Source organism: Poromitra crassiceps (assembly GCF_964638095.1).
Source record: "Poromitra crassiceps genome assembly, contig: HAP1_SCAFFOLD_171, whole genome shotgun sequence".
NCBI classification, from domain to species: domain Eukaryota; kingdom Metazoa; phylum Chordata; class Actinopteri; order Beryciformes; family Melamphaidae; genus Poromitra; species Poromitra crassiceps.
In genome coordinates, this window is record NW_028152206.1 from 300079 (window position 1) to 325615 (window position 25537).

The following is a 25537-nucleotide window of genomic DNA, read 5'->3' on the forward strand; positions in this document are numbered from 1 at the left end:
GATTTCGCCTTCAAAGTAAAAGCGCAAAAAGTTGTCCCTCAGAACTCAGAACCCAACTCGTACGATGCTCAATTTTCACTTGTATGATTGAGGCCAAAATTTGGGCTCAAAACAAGTCAGACAGAAATTGTTTGGGTCAGTAACGTTTCAGTTGTGTTTTCTGCTTAGTTGTGTTTTGTGTGGTCAAGGTTTTCTAATGAGCTAGTAGACGGGGAAGACGGAGACGGGATTGTCATAAATCTTTCAAAATGAATTACTCGTTTAAAAAACTATGTAACGTTAACCAAGGGTAACCAAGGCGTAGCCAAATGTAGGCTAGTTAGTGTATAACATATAGGCTACGTCTAATTTTCATCATTTATGTTTTCTTAATATTTTCATATTCCAAACCTTCTTTTTTATGTTGTCTTCTGTGTGCAGCTGCAACGACCACTAACCTGGTGTTTTCTCACTGACGGGGATCATCACCACGACCCGACTGAACGATCGAATAAAGCAAATCAAGTAACGGGTCAGGTTGGGCGGCTAGTCGTCAGCTGTCCGGTTTAGACTCAGCAAATTATCTACGTTAAAAGAATTTGCGTAAACAATAGCCATCATTCCTTTGGTTAAAACATGGAAAAATGTGTTACAGCTGTGTGCCATCTGCTTCTGTCCCCCAAAATCACGTGACACTTCCGCTACACTAGTGTAAAGCTATTGTACATTTATAACACGTAGCACTTCCTATTACAACTTTCAAAATTAAGCCACGTCAGAATCTGAATCAGCTTTATTGGCCAAGTAGGCCTATGTACAAACAATACAAGGAATTGGACTCTGGCTTGCTTTGCACTCATAGTACTCACACTCACATACACAAAAAATAAAGCTGTGCACAAGTTAAAAACAGGCAGGGCAAAAGGGTACAGTATTAGACCTCTGTAAAAATGTAGCCTACAGTAACTAGGCTCATAAAGTGTGGTGTAAAGTGTTTTAATTAGCTATAGAATACATATCAAGTCTGCAACATCAGAGAATCCAGTTCTTGTTTAAATTGAAAAAGAAACGATCAAGTAGCGAGGCTACTAGATATTGATTTCAGTGTGCAAGTATGCAGAGAGGTTGGCTCAGTAGGTTAACACATAGTTATTTGGCCCAAGCCTTGACGAGTGGCTTGTTTTGATAGTTTGATAGGAGGCAGACTACCGCAAAAAGCTGGTTGATACTGCCAGTGATGGTCAGAGGGTTAATTCTGGGGTGTCATTTTTCATCTAAATTGTAATCTGTTTCAGTTAGGAGATTCCATTGCACTACTAGAGGACGAGGTTAATATTAAATATAGATGTATAATATTGATCTTGATTATTCATATTTGACATCTGTACTGAAATTATGCAGTAGCCAACAGTGAGAGGTGGAGAGCAGGCCTGACTTTGGCTCCTTGTTTTGTGCTTCCATCTTGTGGTTTCTGTGGGAACTACAACATGAGCTAAAACATTTTTTACATTATTTTTACATTACCTGCCCATAATTCTTCTATGTAGAATTGTGTTGAATATTGTAAAGTAATTAAACTGTGCAAAGTTTTTATTTTCCAAAATGAATGAGCCCTAATGCATCTTAACTTAGTGTGTTCCATTCTGATCCTACTAATCATGCACTCCTCTTCCCTACTTCCCCCCCAGTGACCGACCCTCTCCGACTTATTGCTGGATCTGATACGAATGCCTTCCTTTGGTCTCCATCCCAGAACCTCTCTCTCTCTATATATATATATATATATACTCTCTCTCTCTATATATATATATACTGTATATATATACGGTATATATATAATATATATTTATATATATATATGCCTTATATATGCCTTATATAAGGCCTTATATATGCCATATATATATGCCTTATGCCTTACTTATATAGAGGCCATTATATTATATAGAAGCCTAACATGCTTTTTCTCTGATCAGATTGCAATCAGATTGTGTTTTATCACTTGAAATGCCAGGTGTAAACACCCCCAAAACGCATTGAAGAAGGATTGCAATCTGATCAGCCAAACCACCTCCGGAGGTGGTCAGGGATGCATTGTGTACACATTGAACACAAGTGTAAATGCAATGTGTCCTCTCAATCTATATACACCAACTTTATGCGGATTGAGAGGACAACCATTAAAATGCATGTTAACGCCAGGTGTAAATGGAATCAGGCTGAAGTGATAAAATACAATCTGATTGCAATCTGATGGCAGAAACCACATGTTAACGCCAGGTGTAAATGGCCTCATTGTTGTTGCCACCTCTAATTGATTTGCTTGTAACCCATCTTTGTCTAGATCAGGGCCGTAGATATAGACAGACAGTGCGGTTGCACTGGGGCCCGTGAGGTAGGGGGACCATAGAGATTTGACGGTAACAATAATGTGCTCTTTATCTGCTGGCTGGGGTATTTTATTGTGTTTTTGATTTGGGCCAGCTTAGGGGACATTGCAAAAACTCACTTCATATGACTGTCATTTCTTAGAAATTATGATCTCATTTGAGCTATATTGACTAATATTTATATTGACAGTTTCAACTTAACATAAACATTTTAAATGTCCCACAGCTTACTCCATGTTGCAGTGTTTGCTAGTACAATAACTGACATGATATAAGCGAGGTTCCAAACTTTTATAGCGACACAATTCTGTGAAAACGGTCTATAACATTCCCATAAGGACCCATTAGTTCAGTTTACTGTTCTTAGTGACCTCATTGTATTTTTTCAGTCATAGGAGTAAAAAAAAAAACAAAAAAAAACAAGGAAAATTGAAGGCAAAAAGTTAAGATTCAAATAACTTTATTAGTTCCAGAGGGATTAAGAGGGAACTGCATGAAACCACAATAACAAACAGATCTTTCTGCAGAGTCTGACCTTTACAGAGTGAAAATCCTTCTTTAATATGAATCTGGTGCAGACAGACAAACAGACCTTCTGCACCACCTCTCACATGGATTTGGAGGAATTATATACATATATACATTCTATATATACTAGGCATCTCGTGCGCCCAATTACTAGGCTCGCCCGCTGCGCGGCCTCGCCTGCCCTGCAGCTCGCATACACAGCTCAGCTGCTATGCGGCATCGCCAACAGCTCGGCTGCTGCATGGCATCACCTGCTCTATTGGCATGTGCAGCGAACAATTGCTCAGGGGCCGTTGCCTCTCCCTTTTATAAAGAAAACATCACAATTGCTCGAGTGACTGATGATTTCACAATGCCTATGACATCATCAGTGATGTGATAAGCTGATAATGATATCCACGATGACATCATCGTGATGGGACAAAAATAGAAGCAAACAGACAAAGCCCACTTGCTCCCTTTTATACTGTATGATGATATATAAACTTTTCCCGGCTGGATTCTTTGCATTATATATAAACTTTTCCTGGCTGCGTTGTATAGAAATGCGTATAGTTACGCTGTTTTGAACCAAATCGGAATAGAACATCAGATGAAACTGTAATTATGGTCAATAGTTTCACCTGCTATACAAACACTGAACAATGCAGAACGTAGTTTCAAGAACACAAACAGAATGAACAGCACAGTTAAAAGTTGACTTAATGTATGTTCCACCATGGAACCACATTGTATTCAGACAGATCTCCTCAGAGCCAGAAAAAAAAGAGTCAGACAAAAGTGTCAAGGCAACAGAACAGTTAGCAGTTCAATCTGCTTCCTCTGCTTTACTAACTAAACACATTTGAATATCAATTTCCTGTTGTTATTTTTCCCTTTTCTGCCTGTTTATAGTTTCCCAACTGTACTCAGCTGTTCACTCAGAAACAGGCTGACTGTGAGCCTAGCTACATCTAACTACCGTCATCAACAATCAACCACAGACCACAATTATATTAGTGTATATAAAACAAAAACTGAGTAATTAAGGGCTTTCTCCCTATGTGTCTTTTACCACAGACAGCAAAAATGGTTACTCTCCATTGTGGCTCTTTGTGTGATTCTTCACGTCTTTTACAACCAACACTTTTTTACCACAGACTGAGCAATTAACTGGTTTCTCGCCTGTGTGGACTCTCATGTGTGGCTTCAAATGTGATTTGTGACTAAATCTTTTACCACAGATTGCACAATTAACTGGTTTATCACCTGTGTGGACTGTCATGTGTCTCAGCAGATTGCTCCTGTAGTCAAATCTTTTATGACAAACTGAGCAACTAAAGCCTTTCTTCACCTGTGACTAAACCCGACTGAGGTTCAAGAGTTTCCGTCATAAATCATCAGTGTCTTCAGTCTCAGGTTCAGAAGAGTCTGAAGTCTTGCACTTTTTTCCGGCACTAGTTGGTTGTAAATGGATCTAACTTCATGGCTGGTTCTGATACTCCACAATCCTCTCCATCATCTTCTGTCTTCATCTGGTCAGTTGAGCTGCTACTGGCTAGAGTCTCTGCCTCTCTGTTCTCCTCAATTTGGCTTTGATGAAGCTGTGAGGACTGAGGCTTCTCTTAATCATCTTCAATATTCACAGTCAGTGACAGGAGTGAATGTGAACTGGGAGATATCAGCCTCCTCTGGCCCTTGAAGCTGATCTCTCTCCTGACTGGTCCAGAGGTCCTCCTTTTCCTCTTTAATGTGTGGGAGCTCTGGGTCCTCCCGAAGCTGCTCTCCCTCCTCGGTCCTTATCTTTAATGTGTGGGGGCTCTGGCTCCTCCCGAAGCTGCTCTCCCTCCTCTGTCCTTATCTTTAATGTGTGGGGGCTCTGGCTCCTCCTGAAGCTGCTCTCCCTCCTCGGTCCTTATCTTTAATGTGTGGGGGCTCTGGCTCCTCCTGAAGCTGCTCTCCCTCCTCGGTCCTTATCTTTAATGTGTGGGGGCTCTGGCTCCTCCTGAAGCTGCTCTCCCTCCTCGGTCCTTATCTTTAATGTGTGGGGGCTCTGGCTCCTCCTGAAGCTGCTCTCCCTCCTCGGTCCTGATCTTCAATGTGTGGGGGCTCTGGCTCCTCCTGAAGCTGCTCTCCCTCCTCAGTCCTTATCTTCAATGTGTGGGGGCTCTGGCTCCTCCTGAAGCTGCTCTCCCTCCTCGGTCCTTATCTTTAATGTGTGGGGGCTCTGGCTCCTCCTGAAGCTGCTCTCCCTCCTCTGTCCTTATGCGAAGAGCTCCCTTTTTGCAACCTGAGAGAACCACAAATAGTGCAATCGTGAGAGGCATTATATGCAGGGCTGTTTTCAAGACAATGTACTGTGTGTGTGTGTGTGTGTGTGTGTGTGTGTGTGTGTGTGTGTGTGTGTGTGCGTACGTGCAAGAGACTCACTCGACTCAAGACGGGGTGAGGTTGAGAGCTGGAAGGTCTTCTTGAAGTGAGGGGGCGGGGGGAACAGCTGGTCTTCACCTTCTTCTGTCAGATTGAGACAGGGAGACAAAATTACCAACATTATAGCAAGCATCTAAAATACAAGAGATAAAACTGCATCTCTGATCAAATTGCTCCTTCTAATTGTGTATATTCTATATTAGGCATGTGTGATTGCATGCATTTAGTGTTCACACAGTGTGTGTGCAAGTCTCTAACTAAGCACAGACTCCACGGGGTAGCTGTCCCTTGTATTTCTATATTAACCCATTGATACCTGATGCAGCATTTGTGTGTGTATCCCTTTAAGACCGCGAATGGCGTGACGCGGTTCGCGGTCTTAAAGGGATACACACACAAATGAGGGATATACACGCAAATGCTGCATCAGGCATCAATGGGTTAAATCTTTTCAATTAATGTTTTTTTATTTCCTGATTTTCCCCGCAATTGTACTTTGCCAATTCCCCCTGCTGCCCTGGTCGCTGCCCCACCCTCTCTGCCGATCTGGGGAGAGCCGTAGACACGCACACGCGCTTCCTCCGATACATGTGTGGTCGCCAGCCGATTCTTTTCACCCGACAGCGGGGAGCTTCACCGGCAGGACCTAGCACGTGGGACGATCGCGCTATTTCCACCAGTTCCCTTCTGCCCCCCGAACAGGCGCCCTGACCGACCAGAGGAGGCGCTAGCGTGTATATCTTGTATTTCTATGATTAAATCTCTCAGTGAGTGTGAAACAATGAATGGTTAATGGCTCAGAGTGTGTCCCTCAAACATGTGCGTGCTGCTGGTCACCTTGTGAGCGCTCCCTGGCAGGCCTGGTGTCTTGGCCGTGCTGCTGGTGACTCTGGCAGACTTCCTGGCTGCTTCAGCTGCCACCTGAGCACTGTGCCTTTTGCTCAGGCCTTTCTTGGGGGTGCTCGAAGAGAAGGGACGAGCAAAACAGCTGAAGACCCTTTTCTGTCAGATTGAGACAGGGAGACAAATTGCCAACATTATAGCAACCAGCACTATTTAGTGCAAAATGTAAGAAATATTCATCATTCCCAACAACAATAATACAAAAAGCAAACCAACCTTGGGTTGAGTCCGACTGTCGTGCAGCTGCTCAGGCATCATGGACGCAGAGAGGACTGCCCCGGACGAGCTGCCAGGAGGGTCGAGCTCGTCTTTGTAGTCAAAGACTTGAGGGAAGAGGCAAGACTGGAGGAAGATACAGACAGGGATTTAGTGAGATTGGTGGGCGAGGAATGAAGGGGACAGAGTGTGTGTCTTGACTAGGGTTGCACGGTATACCGGTACTACAACAGTACCGCGATACCCTGACGTTAAAAAGGATACTATACCACGTTAATTTAGTACCGGTACTTTTAAAAATGACATGAGTTGCGTTGCATCCATGTGCCACCGTCTGTTTCTCCACCGGAGTCTGTGTGCTGCAGCTTTGCTCTGTCTGTTTCAACTCCCTGTGGGCGTGCCAAGTCCGCCCTCCCCTGTCTCACTGACACTCCACTCTCCACTCCTCTGTTCAGCCGATCGGGTGGACATGCAGTGTTGCCAACTTGGCGACTTTGTCGATATATTTAGCTACTTTTCAGACCCACGTGGCGACTTTATTTCTCAAAGGCAACTAGCGACAAATCTGGCGACTTTTTCTGACCATGGGAAGCAACGTTAATGTGTTGAATCTCTACGGATTTTGCCTGCTGGCTTTTCTCCCTCTCTCTCTCTCTCGTTCGCTCTGCCTGTCTGACACACACAGCGCTTCGCCTTCACTGCAGCCTCTATCCTACCTGAGAGCAGCAGGATAGGGTTTGCTTGTCATTTCTAACAGCGTATGTTGAATCTGGCCCACACGGGCGGAGTCAGCACTTAATATTACAACCATACAGTCAGATTACAACGGCTATGCCGAAGCATGCACGGACATCAAAGCTGTCCGTCTGTAAAACGATGTTTACACAGGCAAAAGGGAGACAACACGTCCACTTGACTTGCCAAAGCATCTCTCCAACAGACGATCCGACTAGTACAAAGTGTCACAGTTTAGCGAATGTGATAACGTCAAGTCAAGCGAGTGTGATTTATTTTGTGACAAGCAAACGTTTTTCAGTTCGTTTGACGAGGCAATTAAAGGCAATGCGCCTAACCTCTGCCAAGGGGGTAGGCTATATGACGGTGTTTAAGAGTGATATGAGGTTGCAAACTGTATAACGTTAACTGTCAAATAACTCACATACACTAAGTATAAGGAACATCAGATTACTGCATATTACCATGTAAAAGCTTTAATAACACTGAGAATTATTTATTTATTTAGAATAATCCATGATTAATGTTATACTAATTGTCAAAAACTCACCTAGCCTACATGTATGAACAAACAAGAAAACACTTGACACCACATAGGCTACCACATACATTTTATTGTGGAAATAAATAAAGATACATGAGATTAACTGTAAATCTGGCACTTAATGATGAAGCTCAAACTCAGATTACACTAAAGTAGACTGAACAGACATTATTCTATTCTGCGCTCTACTGAACACATTTCCTCATTTTCTATTGAGTCAAATGAGATGCCAGCAGAATCAGTTGAGGCAGCCTTCCCCAGCTATCTTTGAACACCACATAAAGTATGATGAAGACTCAAAACATGAATTTTAACTCCCATGTTCTTCTGTCGTCCATTATTACACGACTTTTCCTGTTGTTTTAGCTTTTTGCCGTGGTATCGTTTAAGTATCGAGTATCGCAATATTTAGGCAGGTATCGGTATCGAAGTCATAATTTTGGTATCGTGACAACCCTAGTCTTGACACACAATCTATCTTGTTTTACTTCAAAATCAACTCTTTAAGTTGGAGATATGCACAAGTGTGTGTTGTGTTCAGTGGAGACTGTGTGAGATCTCACTCACCTCTGCCTCGTAGTACTCGTCCATCAACAGGTCCTCTTTAAGCAGGAACGACACCTCCGCCTTCAGATAGTGAGAGATGCCGTCCGTCTGGAGCTCCTTCAGGTCAGTGAGTTCCTGGTGATAGGCCAGCTGTTGATCTTTGGCCTTCAGGGAGCTTACTAGACCTTTCAGCTGCTTCTTCAAATCAAGGACCTGATTTTCCATGACGTTCTGTTTAGACAATTCGTGGAAAGAGGATTGTGCATTCAACATTTAAGTTAACAGATACGCACAAGAGAGAAATGTAAAACTTCAAAGTGTGTTGTGTTCATTGGTGACTGTGTGAGATCACACTCACCTCTGCCTCCTGGTAGCCTTGCTGTGCTTCAATCAGCTCCTGGTCTTTAGCAGAGAGGCTTTCCTTCATGAGCTTCATGGAGCTTGATGCAGTGTTCAGCACCTGCTCTTTAGCAGAGATGCTCTCCTTCATGAGCTTCATGGAGCTTGATGCAGTGTTCAGCTCATTCTTCAGATCTATTGCTTCCTTCTCAATCACTTCCTGTTTTAGACAGTTTGTGGAAAGAGGAATTGTGCAGTGGTTAAAAATTAGATTTGCGTAAAGGGAAAATCCACCTCAAATCATATACTTCTTAAATTATATATATTTAATATGAACATCCAACATTGTAACAGTATATATGTCAAAATAATAAAAAATAATCACAAATGATTAGGGGTGTCACGATACACTCAGTTCACGATACGATACGTATCACGATACTGGGTTCACGATAACGATACGATACGATACGATTTTAACAATATTTTTTTAAACTTGAATAATGACAATATATGACTGGAAAAGTAGTATTTTATTTGAAATGCACAAATACAAAACATGCTGTTGTGGGAAATTGTTATTACAATAACAACTAGAAAAAACATGAGATTGGAGATAAGGCTTATCTTGAAATAGAATGAGTTACACCGTCACTTAGATTTACTTTGAACTAAAAGGTTTCTCAGCAGTATAAATTCTCATTATGCATCTTCAGTTTTTCTTCAAACTCAAACAACAAGACTTTTCTTAGTCTATTTTTTATGCATCTTCAGTTTTTCCTGTCAAGTAAACAGTTTTGCCAGAAACTCAATTGAATGGTTTCTCTCCTGTATAACTTATCATGTGTCTCTTCAGAGACTTGTTCAACTGAACTACTTTCCACACATTGAACTTCAACAAACAAAGACGTTTCTTTGTCTACTTTTGGAAAAAAAAAAAAAAAAAAAAAAAAAAATCACGATATGAGATTTCATCTCAACGATACATATCGTGACGTTTTACTATCGCGAAATTTCGTGGGACGATATATTGTGACACCCCTACAAATGATGCATCAGGTCATAATGGACTAAATGTAGCTGTGAGGCTTTAATCTGACCTTGCTGGCTGTAGCTTCACGGAGTTTACACTCTAGGCTGCTCCACGCTTCCTCAGCAAATTTTTGGATATCTATCAGCATCAGAAGCTTAGATCTGGAGAAGGCCAGCTGTGAAGACACAAGACACACATCAAAAGGAAGCATTAATTACTTCAAAATAAATACTCTGGTGTAATTATGTTAATTCTAAACAAATGTACCCCCAACCACCATTCAACAATTAAGTTAGGCTGGCTTTACACCAGTGTATCTTAAAGTGTGGGGCGCGCCCCACTTGTGGGGCGCAGTGGTATTACAGGTGGGGCGCGGGTGAAATCCGCGGAACCAATGTTTTAGCCATTTTTAGGTCGGAAAATCGCTTTGTAAAAGTGGCATCAGTGAACAGCAAAGCACAACTAGCGTCATACAAGGTCGCATACAGAATTGCACAGTGCAAGAAGCCGCACACCATCGCTGAGGAGCTCATACTCCCAGCAGCTATCCGTATGGTGTCAACTATGCTGGATGAGACCAGCGCTGCAAAATTGAAGACTATCCCGCTGTCCAATGACACAGTTGCAAAACGTATATGTGACATTTCAAATGATCTCGAGGAACAACTCACGGAAAAACTGACAGACACACGTTTCGCCTTACAAGTGGACGAGGCTACGGACAGCAATAAAGACTGCTTGCTTATCGCCTATGTTCGCTTTGTCACGTCGGAGTCACTGAGTGAGGATTTGCTGTTTTGCAAGTACGTTACAAGCAGAGCAACAGCTGAAGAGCTATGCTTCTGGACAGTTACCTGACACAACACGGGCTGAATTGGGAGAACTGTGTGGGTTTTTGCAGCCACTAATACTGATAAAACTTGAGTCCTCACAAATGTCTGCACTTATTATTTTCTGCAGGTTGCACCTTATTATTGTTTTGAAACGATTTGCAGTGGAAAACAGGCAGCCCTTAATACAGTGATAGTGACTTGAACTCACAATTAAGATATTTGAATTTATTTTGTTTTGTAGAGGTTGCACTTTATTGTTATTGTTTTTGAAAAGATGTGCAGGGCAAAACAGCCAGAATATAGAAATGAATGGTCATTATGTCAATAAAAGTTAAACTTGGACCGTTTTGTTTCAATTTTGTTGGGGCGGTGGGGCCCGAAAGATTTTCTTCCTCCAAAGTGGGGCCTGACAGAAAAAGTTTGAGAACCACTGCTTTACACTGTGAAACTTCAAATAAGTTAGGCTGGCTTTACACTGTGAAACTTTTAGGCAACTACGGTAGTTGCAGGTTGCAAATAGCATGAAACATAATTTTCATGCAAATGCGAGCATGCATCAGTGCATTAATAGCATAGCCTACTTATCAGCATTTTGATTGGCTGTTGCATAAAACTAGTTTCACAAACTTGAGAATTTTGCAACTGTTGCAGCAGAGTTTCAGACAAGTTTCAAGTGCGTTGCTGAGGGCTTTAGACCATGCAAATCATTTGCAACTTAGTTTCACCTCAGTTTCAACCAACTAAAGTTGCGTGAAGGTTTCAGCGTGTAAAGCCAGCCTTAGAGATCTGCACAAGAGAGAAATTGAAAAGTATGTTGTGTTCAGTGGGTAGTGTGTGAGATCACACTCACCTGTGACTTGTAGTACTTTTCAGTCTCCTGCTCATTTTGAATCAAGCGGGCTTTGTCGGCTGTTGCTTGGCTGATTTGAGCCTGAAGGCAGCAGATAGTTCTGCTCCACTCCATCTGAGAAGATTCCAGAGTGTATTTCAGCCTGGTAACCTCAGCCTTGGAGATGGCCAGCTGTGAAGACAAGACGCAAATAAAAAGGAAACATTAATAGTGAAAATGTGGGATTGCTCGTCTGGTGTAATCCAAGTCTCCGGAAGCCCCAAGATGCCAAGTTGACTAGAAAGGATTTACATCCTGTTTTTAGATTACCTGGGAAGAGAGATCTCCATTCCATGCTATCAGTTGATCCACTCTAGCCTCATGAAGACTTGCGTCTAACCTGAAAGAGAGAAGACCCAAATGAGAAATAGTTTTTTGTCATACAACCAGCACTCATATGGGGGAGGATGGGGGCAGGAGTTGTGAACCTGTCCAATATCTAAAGGGGGTGGGGCTTCTTTAAGTGTTTTCAGTTCTTAGGTGCTTACCGCTTTTTGGGCGACTCAGGAAGCAGAACCATACGCTTAGAATTAGATCCTGTAAAGAAAGAAAGAAAGAGTCCATTAATATACTGTACAACAACAGTGTTTCTCTCACCGACTATCAAGGAAAGCAGATTGCCCCACAGCTGTCAACCAATCAGGGTGGGAGGCAGCTCAGCCCTGTAGGCACTGCCTCTCCCTCCTGAGCGGCCCACACCAACACTGCCCCGCGAGGAGCCAGGACCTGCTTCACACAGCCTCTCCAGGGTATATGAGGGAATCCTGAAGTTAAATTCAATAGCTTTTGAGACCTTTTTTAATACTTTTTCCAGACCTCAACAACGCCACTGGTCACATCAGCAATAGAGGTGTAAATCACAAGTTTCATCACAATACAATATTATATTGATTATTTGGACAACAATACGAGATTTGCTGATATCACAAAGTCTGCCACGATACGATTTCGATTCAATTCAGGGGTCTGCGATCGATATGGGACAATATATGCTCATTTAACACCATCAGCACAATAGCTACCAAATTGTATACCTCTCCAATGGCAATCAAAACTTGTTCATACTTTTTAAGGGCCTTAATTTCCCCTAAATTGATTGATCAACTTTTAATACTTTTCAAGACCCCGCGGATACCCTGCACGTCTCTAAAAGGTTCTGGCTCTGACTCACCTCTGCTATTCTATCTGTCCAAACTCACTCCCCTCAGCCATTCGAGTCGCACACCTGACGCCCTGGCCAACAGGGAGGCCGCCTCCTGCGTGTTGCTAGCTACTAAGCTCCTTTACGTCATCATACAGCCATGCAAAGAAGATGTATTCCCTGTAGCATCATGCACAATGCTATCTGCTGGGGAGCCCTGTGCATTTACAGCCAATCAAGTCAGCTATGCAAGGCCCAAAGCCTTTGTTTTGGTTTTGGCTACAGACTCATATCTAATGCCATGATCAAGAGTGTCTGTGCCATATCCTAACAAATGACAAGCAATTTAGATCACACCAGCCATTTCAACAAGAATAAAAAATATAAACACTAGCATATTACTATACTAATGAGAATATATAGTAAATACTAAAAAGGGCTATCACCACCCACAACAACAACAACAACAACAACAGTAGGGACGTCAGGCTCAGCTACACAACAGCACTGCTGTTGAGCTGGCAGGGCTTGGTGTCTTGTTTATAATAATGACACTTTAACAGAATCTGTTGCACTGTCATTCTCCATAACAGCCACAATATGGAGAAATAATCACTTTTTGGCTATCACCTTTAGCTAACGTTAATCACTTGGTTGCAGTTAATTATGACTTTTTGGCAGAACATATGACGTTGTAATCAGTGGATTGACGATACTGTAACAGGCAGCTCATAACTATAGCAGTATGGACCACACCGACCGGACACATTAGTTCTGAGGTGGCTGAAGTTCGGTAAAGTTGTAAATATATTGACAGATTCGCACTTCCTGGATCAATATCTCATAAACGAAGCGTTTGTACCGCACACACGACGCCTCTTTCCCATCTTAGTAAGGTAGACAACGAGCTACAACCTCATTTTCACGTAAACGAGCAATCCTCCAGTCCGAGAAGTGCGAATCTGTATATTTCCAACTTGACCGAACTGCTGCAACTGCGGTCAACTGAGCCGACGTTCGCGAAACCACAGTCAAGCCAGCCAACACTTGGTTTTTGATGCGTGTCTATTCGTGCCGTAACGGTACTGCTGCTTCACGGGTGTTCGGAGCGGGCTAAAAAGTCGAGTGTCACAATTCAGCGATCCTTAGATCGACATTACAACAAACAGTGTATTGAATGACTGTTGAATATGTCACAAAAGTCCTACCTTATTGAACGATCGTAGCAGGAGTTTCGCTTGGTACTATCATGTTGATGCTCTCAACAAGATGGCGAAAAACCGGCATTTCCGGGACTGGTTTTTCAAAATAAAAGCACGATTCGACTCCAGTCTAGACCACACAGATTTGGTGTTTGTTCCGACTTTCTAAGTACTGTACAATCTTATAACTCCATAATCCCACACCATGACTGACATAGTTGTGTACACTACACCCCTAGGTATGCACTCTCATGAAATTAGCCATTTTCACTGTGCCATTTTGGAGAAATACAGTCAAAATCTCAATACTGAACTTGAAAAATGTGTTTTTTTTACTTTCTAAGTACTGTACAATCGCATAACTCCATAATCCCACACCATGACTCACATGGTTGTGTACACTACACCCCTGGGTATACACTCTCATGAAATTAGCCATTTTCACTGTGCCATTTTGGAGAAATAGTCAAAATCTCAATACTGAACTTGAAAAATGTGTTTTTTTAGACTTCTAAGTACCGGTACTGTACAATCGCATAACTCCATAATCCCACACCATGACTCACATGGTTGTGTACACTACACCCCTGGGTATACACTCTCATGAAATTAGCCATTTTCACTGTGCCATTTTGGAGAAATACAGTCAAAATCTCAATACTGAACTTGAAAAATGTGTTTTTTTTACTTTCTAAGTACTGTACAATCGCATAACTCCATAATCCCACACTATGACTCACATGGTTGTGTACACTACACCCCTGGGTATATACTCTCATGAAATTAGCCATTTTCACTGTGCCATTTTGGAGAAATAGTCAAAATCTCAATACTGAACTTGAAAAATGTGTTTTTTTAGACTTCTAAGTACTGTACAATCGCATAACTCCATAATCCCACACCATGACTCACATGGTTGTGTACACTACACCCCTGGGTATACACTCTCATGAAATTAGCCATTTTCACTGTGCCATTTTGGAGAAATAGTCAAAATCTCAATACTAAATTAGAAAAATGTGTTTTTTTAGACTTCTAAGTACTGTACAATCGCATAACTCCATAATCCCACACCATGACTGACATGGTTGTGTACACTACACCCCTGGGTATACACTCTCATGAAATTAGCCATTTTCACTGGGCCATTTTGGAGAAATAGTCAAAATCTCAATACTGAACTTGAAAAATGTGTTTTTTTAGACTTCTAAGTACTGTACAATCGCATAACTCCATAATCCCACACCATGACTCACATGGTTGTGTACACTACACCCCTGGGTATACACTCTCATGAAATTAGCCATTTTCACTGTGCCATTTTGGAGAAATACAGTCAAAATCTCAATACTGAACTTGAAAAATGTGTTTTTTTTACATTCTAAGTACTGTACAATCGCATAACTCCATAATCCCACACCATGACTCACATGGTTGTGTACACTACACCCCTGGGTATACACTCTCATGAAATTAGCCATTTTCACTGTGCCATTTTGGAGAAATAGTCAAAATCTCAATACTGAACTTGAAAAATGTGTTTTTTTAGACTTCTAAGTACCGGTACTGTACAATCGCATAACTCCATAATCCCACACCATGACTCACATGGTTGTGTACACTACACCCCTGGGTATACACTCTCATGAAATTAGCCATTTTCACTGTGCCATTTTGGAGAAATACAGTCAAAATCTCAATACTGAACTTGAAAAATGTGTTTTTTTAGACTTCTAAGTACCGGTACTGTACAATCGCATAACTCCATAATCCCACACCATGACTCACATGGTTGTGTACACTACACCCCTGGGTATACACTCTCATGAAATTAGCCATTTTCACTGTGCCATTTTGGAGAAATAGTCAAAATCTCAATACTGAACTTGAAAAATGTGTTTTTTTCGACTTCTAAGTACTGTACAATCGCATAACTCCATAATCCCACACCATGACTGACATGGTTGTGTACACCACACCCCTGGGTATACACTCTCATGAAATTAGCCATTTTCACTGTGCCATTTTGGAGAAATAGTCAAAATCTCAATACTGAACTTGAAAAATGTGTTTTTTTCGAATTCTAAGTACTGTACAATCGCATAACTCCATAATCCCACACCATGACTGACATGGTTGTGTACACTACACCCCTGGGTATACACTCTCATGAAATTACCCATTTTCACTGTGCCATTTTGGAGAAATAGTCAAAATCTCAATACTGAACTTGAAATATAAGGAAAGAAAAATAAAAAAAACACCCTAAGAAATGAAAGGTAACTAAAGACAATCACAACGTTGCAAGTGCAATCAAATTAATTATATACAATACGTACATGAGTGATGGAGTGTTCTGACTATATATGAATTTGTGTTTATTTACATGAAATTTACAGTCTGAGCAAAATAGGCATTAAATAGGCATGAGTTTCCATGAATGTACAGTCTGAGTTAAATATGAATTTACATTGAATCTACATTAACTTTAGAAGCCGAGTTAAATATTAATGGGCAGTGAAGTAACATGAATTTACAGTCCCGGTTAATTATCAGTTTACATTGAATTTTCCATGAAATGATGATGAGAATAATTTGAAAAATAATAATAATAATAAACTGTGACAAAGCACAAATAAACAAAAGAAATGGCAATAAAATAAAGTGCAGGATAAGACCAACAATAATTACTATAACAAAGTGTAAATATAGCAGCAAGCAGCAATACCAGGGTTTCAAGTCTGCTGACGTCACAATAATGTCACAATGTCTATGACATCATCAGTGATGTCACAATTGCTCGAGTTAACCAAAACCCCCAAATGGTCGAGTAACATCACCGATGAAAACCCCAAATGGTCAAGTGACATCACTGATGATGTCACAATGCCTATAACATCATCAGTGCCAATGACATCATTAGTGTAATGAGATCAAAATGATGATCAATAATGATGCCACAATGTATGACATCATCAGGATTTACCTGATGACATCAGGTAAATCCTCCTCAGCCAAGTCACTGAGGCAATCCATATGGTGGAAAGGTTTTCTTGCGTTCACTGGGGGTGTGGGGACGCCGCTGTGTCCCGGCCCGGCCTTCTCTCCCACGCCTTATGTGGGGGGGGGGGGCGGGGCGGGGCGGGGGACATCGGTGCTCTTCATCACTGGTCGAGGGCTGCCGGTTGGTTTAGAACAGTTTAGGTAGGCGATAGATTAGCTACAGCCTAAGGCTGACCTGTTATAGTGTTCAGGCAAAAATCAGACTAGAGCAGAGTAGGATAGGCCAGATTAGGCTGTAGATTAGCTAGATACTATGTACCAGTTAGCTCTGGTTAATGCTTAGAGTAGTCAGTTGTCTGATCTTCTCCCCCCCCCTCTCTTTCTCTTTCCCCCTTCCCCCGCTCCTTCCCTTCTTCCCCCTTCCTGTTCTCCCCTCTCCCACACTTCCCACTCCCCCCCCCCACCTCCTCCACATCCCACCCCCCCCTCCCTTCTCCTGCTCTCTCCTCCTTCTCCCCCCCTCTGCTCCTTCTCCTTCTCCTCTTCTCCCCTATTTTCCCGAACCCCTGCCACTTCCTGCTCTCCCCTCTCTCACATTCCCCCTGCTCTCCTTCCCCTTCTCTGTGTGTGTGGGGGGGGGGGGGATGTGGGGGGGGCAGGGGGGGGTGTGTGTGGAGGAGGAGGGAGCAGAGAGGTCTGTTCCCTCCCCCGCCTCCTCCTCTCGCGTTCCCCCTGCTCTCCCTCCCCTGCGCCCTCCCCTGCGCCCTCCCTCCTCCTCCGCGTTTCCCGTTTTCTCCCCGCCTCCTCCCTCTCGCTGCTCTCCCTCCCCTGCACCCTCCCACCTCTCCTTCTCTGTTCTCTCCTCCTCTCTGTCCTCTCCCCACTCTCACATTCCCCCTGCTCTCCTTCCCCTGCACCCTCCCACCTCTCCTTCTCTGTTCTCTCCTCCTCTCTGTCCTCTCCCCTCTCTCACATTCCCACTGCTCTCCTTCCCCTGCACCCTCCCGCCTCTCCTTCTCTGTTCTCTCCTCCTCCGCGTTTTCCCCCCGCCTCCTTCTGCCCCCCCCTCTGCTCCTTCTCCTTCTCCTCTTCTCCCCTATTTTCCAGAATCCCTGCCACTTCCTGCTCTCCCCTCTCACATTCCCCCTGCTCTCCTTCCCCTGCACCCTCCCACCTCTCCTTCTCTGTTCTCTCCTCCTCCACATTTCCCATTTTCTCCCCACCCTCGCCCTAATCCGGGCCCGTATCCTACCCCCCCCCCAACCCTAGACCCTACCCTACCCAGGCTCTCCTTCCCCTGCACCCTCCCACCTCTCCTTCTCTGTTCTCTCCTCCTCCACATTTCCCATTTTCTCCCCACCCTCGCCCTAATCCGGGCCCGTATCCTACTCCCTCCCCTCCCCAACCCTAGACCCTACCTCTACCCTGGCTCTCCCTCCCCTGCACCCTCCCATCTCTCCTTCTCTGTTCCCTCCTCCTCCACATTTCCTATTTTCTTCCCACCTCCTCCCTCTCGCATTCCCCCTGCTCTCCCTCCCCTGCACCCTCCCACCTCTCCTTCTCTGTTCTCTCCTCCTCCACATTCCCCATTTTCTCCCTACCCCTCGCCCTAATCCGGGCCCGTATCCTACTCCCTCCCCTCCCCAACCCTAGACCCTACCTCTACCCTGGCTCTCCCTCCCCTGCACCCTCATCTCTCCTTCTCTGTTCTCTCCTCCTCCACATTTCCTATTTTCTCCCCACCTCCCCCCTCTCCTCCCTCACATCCCCCTGCTCTCCCCCCCTCCTCCACTCTCCTGCCTTCTCCTCTTCCCGGTGTTTCTTCCTCTTCCCCCCCTTCCCCCACTACTCTAAAGCATAGTACACATTCTACTCCAAAGCATGGCACCCACTCTATCCCCTCCAATATTTCGGCACTACTTAAAGCATGGCACCCATGCTCTTAGTATTTCGCCACTATTCAAAGCATGGCATCCACTCTTCCTAAAGCAAGGCACCCATAAGCTCTATATGTGAACATGTGCTTATTTGGCAAAAGGACTCACTACTAAAGGCTTGCAGCCAATTAAATTAGGCATAGTTTGGTTGCTAAGAAATTGACATATGTCCGTTTGCAAGATGTACGTCTATATTTCTCATTCTCTCCCCACCTCCTCCCTCCCCCTGCTCTCTCCTCCCCCACACCCCCCCCCCTTCCCCTCTCCTGCTCTCTCCTCTTGCTCCCTCCCCACCTCCTATACCCTCCAGCATCTCCCATTCCCTCCCCACCCCATCACTCTCTCACATTCCCCCTGCTCTTCTCCCTTCTCCTGCTCTCTCCTCTGCTCTCTCTTCATTTCTATATTTTCTATATTATCAATTGTTCAAATGTTATCTTTATTCTGTATATTCTTGTTACTGTTGTGTCAGCTAGAATTAGCTAGACATACTTTCTGTGAAGCCCTCTGAGACATGCTTGTGAATTAGGGCTATATAAATAAATTTGACTTGACTTGACTTGACATACGAGCAATTTCTATGACATAATTTCCAATTTCCTCTCGATGGGCGGCACTTAGCGGCAGTGCCCTTGGAAAATAGTTTCCAACAATACAACTTATCATTTTCAGCGTGTAGCAATGAGCTAGCGTGTAGGTTTCTGCCGTTAGCTTGCTAGCTAGTTGCCATTGTGATTGACATGGTCGGAGCCAATGACAGACTTTGTAATAAGCCGGGAGGGGACATCCGCCTGCCACCGAAACAGTCGCTCCAATGGGAGAGCAGCTGTAGAGCAGGGGAGGGCTTATCCCAGTTGCCTGTTTCTGCGGCACCAGACTCCTTGGACGGAAGGGAAAGGAGGCTGGCCAGCGAGATTACCAGTTCAGTGACATCACTTTACATCCTTTTTTTTTACACTAGATGAATTAGCCATGGTCAACTACTGACCTCCACGTGCACATGAGCGAAATCACACAGAGAAGGGGCTGCACTGCTTAAAAAGTGAGAATTTAAAAAATGCAGATAACACCAGATATGCACATCAACACGGAAAAAAAAAAAAAAAAAAAAAATCTAGGGCATCTAGTGAGCACCAATATCTGTCATTGGACCAGATTTCAGGTGATGTACCAACGCACGGGAATTTGCATCGTGGCGGAAGAGGAACAAAGAAAGTAAATAAAGTCAAAATAATAGGGGTTCTGCACCTGCGGGGCTTGAAGCCCTAAGTATGAAGGAGCACTTAGAGTTCAATGAGGGGAGGGTTCATTTGCATACACAACAATTCCAGATGAATGCATCATCCGTTGCCCGTTGGAACTCTTCTTCATCCATCTCCAGGCACTCAGTATGGTACCAACGAGGACAGCTGTCACACTGGATCTGTAAATGCATAAGTAGAGACGTCTGAGAGGTTTGCAGCAGACAAGTGGAGCGACTGTGGGGGCGAACGCCCCAGGACCAACGCTCAATAGGACCCACCCGGCTGAGCTACGTCTTCATTAGCCTAATTCAAATCTGTGAATCCAACAACTTGTGTGAAACCTCCCTAGTTATTGTTTAATAATGATCTCTGCCAGGCGAGAATCCCCTGGAGGAGATGTATTTGGCCGTGTGTGTGCTTGTGTGCGTCTGTGTGTTCTCCTCTCCTAATGCGATCTGAGTAAAGCCTAGACGGAATTTCATCAAATTTGCCTCAAACTGATGGACTCACTGATTAACAACTGATTTTAGTGTTCAAAGGTCAAACTTAAAAGGTCACTGACTGTGACCTCACAAACGCCATTCCCAAGTTCGTTAATGTGATATGTCAAAAATGGCTAGATGGAATTACTTCCAATTCCCTGAATGAACATGAATGACGATGCATAGTTCATCATCTATAAACCTTCTAATTAATCAATTACACACAATATTAACAATAACTATGAACAAATTATTTGATTTTCGTGTCAGCACAATTGACCATCCCACATGCGATTATCAGACACATCAACAATCAATAACTTAACAAAACGTTCTGGTGTGTTATCCAACCCCAAATCTATATATTCATGTATAATAGAATATATATATATATATATATATATATATATATATATATATATATATATATATATATATATATATATATATACTGTATACACACACACACACACACACACACACACACACAAGGGTAGAACAATACCATACCCAGTCGGTCATCGGAGGCCCTGTCCCAGGTGGTCTTGTGTTGCAACAGAGGATGCATTGGCTCTCTATGGGAAACACTAATGTACAGAAGCAGACGTTACATCTTGAAAAGTACAATAACAAAATCAAAATATAGCCGCAAGCGGCGATTGACGGGTGACCTGGGGTGAGACATAATAAACACCAAATAGTGCACATTTATTCAGAGTTGGTATGCGCACAAGTAAACAATGTTTGGTTGAGATCCGGTTACCTGATTGTACAGTCCTTAGAAGTCTAAAAAAACACATTTTTCAAGTTCAGTATTGAGATTTTGACTATTTCTCCAAAATGGCACAGTGAAAATGGCTAATTTCATGAGAGTGTATACCCAGGGGTGTAGTGTACAGAACCATGTCAGTCATGGTGTGGGATTATGGAGTTATGCGATTGTACAGTACTTAGAAAGTAAAAAAAACACATTTTTCAAGTTCAGTATTGAGATTTTGACTGTATTTCTCCAAAATGGCACAGTGAAAATGGCTAATTTCATGAGAGTGTATACCCAGGGGTGTGGTGTACACAACCATGTCAGTCATGGTGTGGGAGTATGGAGTTATGCGATTGTACAGTACTTAGAAGTCGAAAAAAACACATTTTTCAAGTTCAGTATTGAGATTTTGACTATTTCTCCAAAATGGCACAGTGAAAATGGCTAATTTCATGAGAGTGTATACCCAGGGGTGTAGTGTACACAACCATGTCAGTCATGGTGTGGGATTATGGAGTTATGCGATTGGACAGTACTTAGAAGTCGAAAAAAACACATTTTTCAAGTTCAGTATTGAGATTTTGACTGTATTTCTCCAAAATGGCACAGTGAAAATGGCTAATTTCATGAGAGTGTATACCCAGGGGTGTAGTGTACACAACCATGTCAGTCATGGTGTGGGATTATGGAGTTATGCGATTAGACAGTACTTAGAAAGTAAAAAAAACACATTTTTCATGTTCAGTATTGAGATTTTGACTGTATTTCTCCAAAATGGCACAGTGAAAATGGCTAATTTCATGAGAGTGTATACCCAGGGGTGTAGTGTACACAACCATGTGAGTCATGGTGTGGGATTATGGAGTTATGCGATTGTACAGTACCGGTACTTAGAAGTCTAAAAAAACACATTTTTCAAGTTCAGTATTGAGATTTTGACTGTATTTCTCCAAAATGGCACAGTGAAAATGGCTAATTTCATGAGAGTGTATACCCAGGGGTGTAGTGTACACAACCATGTGAGTCATGGTGTGGGATTATGGAGTTATGCGATTGTACAGTACCGGTACTTAGAAGTCTAAAAAAACACATTTTTCAAGTTCAGTATTGAGATTTTGACTATTTCTCCAAAATGGCACAGTGAAAATGGCTAATTTCATGAGAGTGTATACCCAGGGGTGTGGTGTACACAACCATGTGAGTCATGGTGTGGGATTATGGAGTTATGCGATTGTACAGTACTTAGAAGTCTAAAAAAACACATTTTTCAAGTTCAGTATTGAGATTTTGACTATTTCTCCAAAATGGCACAGTGAAAATGGCTAATTTCATGAGAGTATATATCCAGGGGTGTAGTGTACACAACCATGTGAGTCATGGTGTGGGATTATGGAGTTATGCGATTGTACAGTACTTAGAAAGTAAAAAAAAAACACATTTTTCAAGTTCAGTATTGAGATTTTGACTGTATTTCTCCAAAATGGCACAGTGAAAATGGCTAATTACATGAGAGTGTATACCCAGGGGTGTAGTGTACACAACCATGTGAGTCATGGTGTGGGATTATGGAGTTATGCGATTGTACCGGTACTTAGAAGTCTAAAAAAACACATTTTTCAAGTTCAGTATTGAGATTTTGACTATTTCTCCAAAATGGCACAGTGAAAATGGCTAATTTCATGAGAGTGTATACCCAGGGGTGTGGTGTACACAACCATGTGAGTCATGGTGTGGGATTATGGAGTTATGCGATTGTACAGTACTTAGAAGTCTAAAAAAACACATTTTTCAAGTTCAGTATTGAGATTTTGACTATTTCTCCAAAATGGCACAGTGAAAATGGCTAATTTCATGAGAGTATATATCCAGGGGTGTAGTGTACACAACCATGTGAGTCATGGTGTGGGATTATGGAGTTATGCGATTGTACAGTACTTAGAAAGTAAAAAAAAAACACATTTTTCAAGTTCAGTATTGAGATTTTGACTGTATTTCTCCAAAATGGCACAGTGAAAATGGCTAATTACATGAGAGTGTATACCCAGGGGTGTAGTGTACACAACCATGTGAGTCATGGTGTGGGATTATGGAGTTATGCGATTGTACAGTACCGGTACTTAGAAGTCTAAAAAAACACATTTTTCAAGTTCAGTATTGAGATTTTGACTATTTCTCCAAAATGGCACAGTGAAAATGGCTAATTTCATGAGAGTGTATACCCAGGGGTGTAGTGTACACAACCATGTGAGTCATGGTGTGGGATTATGGAGTTATGCGATTGTACAGTACTTAGAAAGTAAAAAAAAACACATTTTTCAAGTTCAGTATTGAGATTTTGACTGTATTTCTCCAAAATGGCACAGTGAAAATGGCTAATTTCATGAGAGTGCATACCTAGGGGTGTAGTGTACACAACTATGTCAGTCATGGTGTGGGATTATGGAGTTATAAGATTGTACAGTACTTAGAAAGTCGGAACAAACACCAAATCTGTGTGGTCTAGACTGGAGTCGAATCGTGCTTTTATTTTGAAAAACCAGTCCCGGAAATGCCGGTTTTTCGCCATCTTGTTGAGAGCATCAACATGATAGTACCAAGCGAAACTCCTGCTACGATCGTTCAATAAGGTAGGACTTTTGTGACATATTCAACAGTCATTCAATACACTGTTTGTTGTAATGTCGATCTAAGGATCGCTGAATTGTGACACTCGACTTTTTAGCCCGCTCCGAACACCCGTGAAGCAGCAGTACCGTTACGGCACGAATAGACACGCATCAAAAACCAAGTGTCGGCTGGCTTGACTGTGGTTTCGCGAACGTCGGCTCAGTTGACCGCAGTCTGCTGCAATAGCTAACGTCAGATCACCCTATCACGGTGTGTCCGTTAAGTTTATTTCTCCTCACAAACAGACAGTGCTCCAGGCAGCTTTTTCCATGCAAAAACGCTTTGTGAACAGCCCCATACACAGCAGATTACCCCTGCTCTTCCATTACCATATTCTCATAGGGATATGGCTAATGCCAAATTAACTGCTTTCACCGAACCTGGGTTCCACTGTTCCACACGGACGTTAATTCTGGTTTCTAACGCTAGTCAACTTGTGAGTAGATAATCACAACAGTCTTAAAGGCACTGCAAACATCCATCTGTTAAGTTAGCTTACCAAAATGCTGTAAATTAAAACAAACTGTTAGCATGATAGGAGAGCCTAACGTTAGCTAATGGGCGTGTACATTGCCCTGCAAAGATAAACCCCGGCGGCCATTAAAACATGTTTAACATTTTTTTTTTTTTTTTTACCAACCCCTATAACCAAGTTGTTTACTTGCCTAACGTTAACCATTACCGTAACCACCGACCTTCAAGATGTAACGTTAATTCATGTTAGTTAGAACCCACTCAACCCAGCAAGCACATTAGCTAATGTGCTAACTGACGTTAGCTTGTTTTTGGCTAGCAGAGACGGTAGCACCAAACTCCATCGATTTTCATCATCAGAATGCCTCACCTGTCTCCAAACCTCGATTAGGAAGAAGCTGGATTCCTGCTAAACGCAGGCGGTAGGCACTCGGGTGCATGTTGGCTGGCTGTTAGCTAGTCTTCTGGCTGTTAGCTAGTCGTCTCTTCAAACGGACGCGTTGACTTCCTTTGGGATTCATGACAGATTTTTCCTTGGGGATTCGGATCCTGTCATCCTCATGTCAAATCACTGCTCATGTCTTGCTGGCACTGCAGTGTGTAACCACACAGCTGCTTTGCTGTTTCAAACTGGTGATGTAATTGATTGGCATTTTATGTTTGAAATGTGCTATATAAAGTTTATTATTATTACTACTCAGAGGTGAATGTGCAGGTTGTGCCCCCTGTCTGTCCACACCTGCACTGAGACAGAGCAGGAATGGCACAAGCTCAGAACAGCAGTAGGTGAGACACAATTCATAGGCCTAATATTCCTGATATTCAAGTATAAACAATTGGACAGCTGTATTGGAGGCATGATCAATACCAGAGTCCAACTTTTAAAGTGTCAGGAACCTTATAATAATGTATTATTGAATGCCATTTTGTTCTGCTCTCATTGTTTTGACATAGGATTATAGGCAGTGGTATGCCCAGCCTAGGGGTAACCAGAGACATAACATAAAAAAGGCGACTCCCCCCTTTCCCCTCTCCCAAGGATGACCAGGCCACCATAGGTTGCAGTCCAACAACAGTTGTTTTTAATGTAATGTGATGTGCACAACCCAAAACAATAACCAAAATCTATTTATGAGTTAAGCTTAGGCTACCTGTCAAATAAAAACAACCCCAAAGAAACAACCGGTATCTTACCTAACTTAACTAATACAAAACACAGGAGAAAAATAACTCAGGAAACGAAGGCTTCACACCCCTACATGGCTGTCATGAGGACTGCAATA

General features: G+C 42.7%; 2 protein-coding genes across 2 annotated transcripts; both read right to left on the bottom strand.

Moving 5' to 3' along the window:
* Window positions 1–5037: 5037 nt before the first annotated feature.
* LOC310770682 (uncharacterized protein) lies at window positions 5038–8776 on the bottom strand. The gene is made up of 6 exons (XM_083663418.1): window positions 8609–8776; window positions 8272–8481; window positions 6426–6551; window positions 6144–6308; window positions 5307–5390; window positions 5038–5166 (listed from the first exon to the last, which is right to left on the bottom strand). Exons 1-6 carry the CDS (start codon window positions 8747–8749, stop codon window positions 5140–5142), a joined length of 753 nt encoding a protein of 250 aa, XP_083519544.1. The 5' UTR covers window positions 8750–8776; the 3' UTR covers window positions 5038–5139.
* An 883-nt stretch (window positions 8777–9659) lies between these two features.
* On the bottom strand, window positions 9660–24763 carry LOC310770677 (uncharacterized protein; the record flags this gene model as incomplete). Its single annotated transcript, XM_083663414.1, has 5 exons — window positions 24625–24763; window positions 11833–11881; window positions 11615–11684; window positions 11306–11476; window positions 9660–9797 (listed from the first exon to the last, which is right to left on the bottom strand). The coding sequence occupies exons 1-5, from the start codon at window positions 24692–24694 to the stop codon at window positions 9660–9662; spliced, it is 498 nt and encodes a 165-aa protein (XP_083519540.1). The 5' UTR covers window positions 24695–24763.
* Between the last annotated feature and the right edge of the window lie 774 nt (window positions 24764–25537).

What these genes read in the sequence shown, in the direction of transcription:
- LOC310770682 (XM_083663418.1), bottom strand. Translation starts at nt 8,749, where the DNA reads ATGAAGCTCATGAAGGAGAGCATCTCTGCTAAAGAGCAGGTGCTGAAC. An exon ending in AAGGCTACCAGGAGGCAGAG is followed by an intron (nt 8,482 to 8,608) that starts GTGAGTGTGATC and finishes TTGTCTAAACAG; the next exon opens with AACGTCATGGAAAATCAGGT. An exon ending in ACAGTCGGACTCAACCCAAG is followed by an intron (nt 6,309 to 6,425) that starts GTTGGTTTGCTT and finishes TCAATCTGACAG; the next exon opens with AAAAGGGTCTTCAGCTGTTT.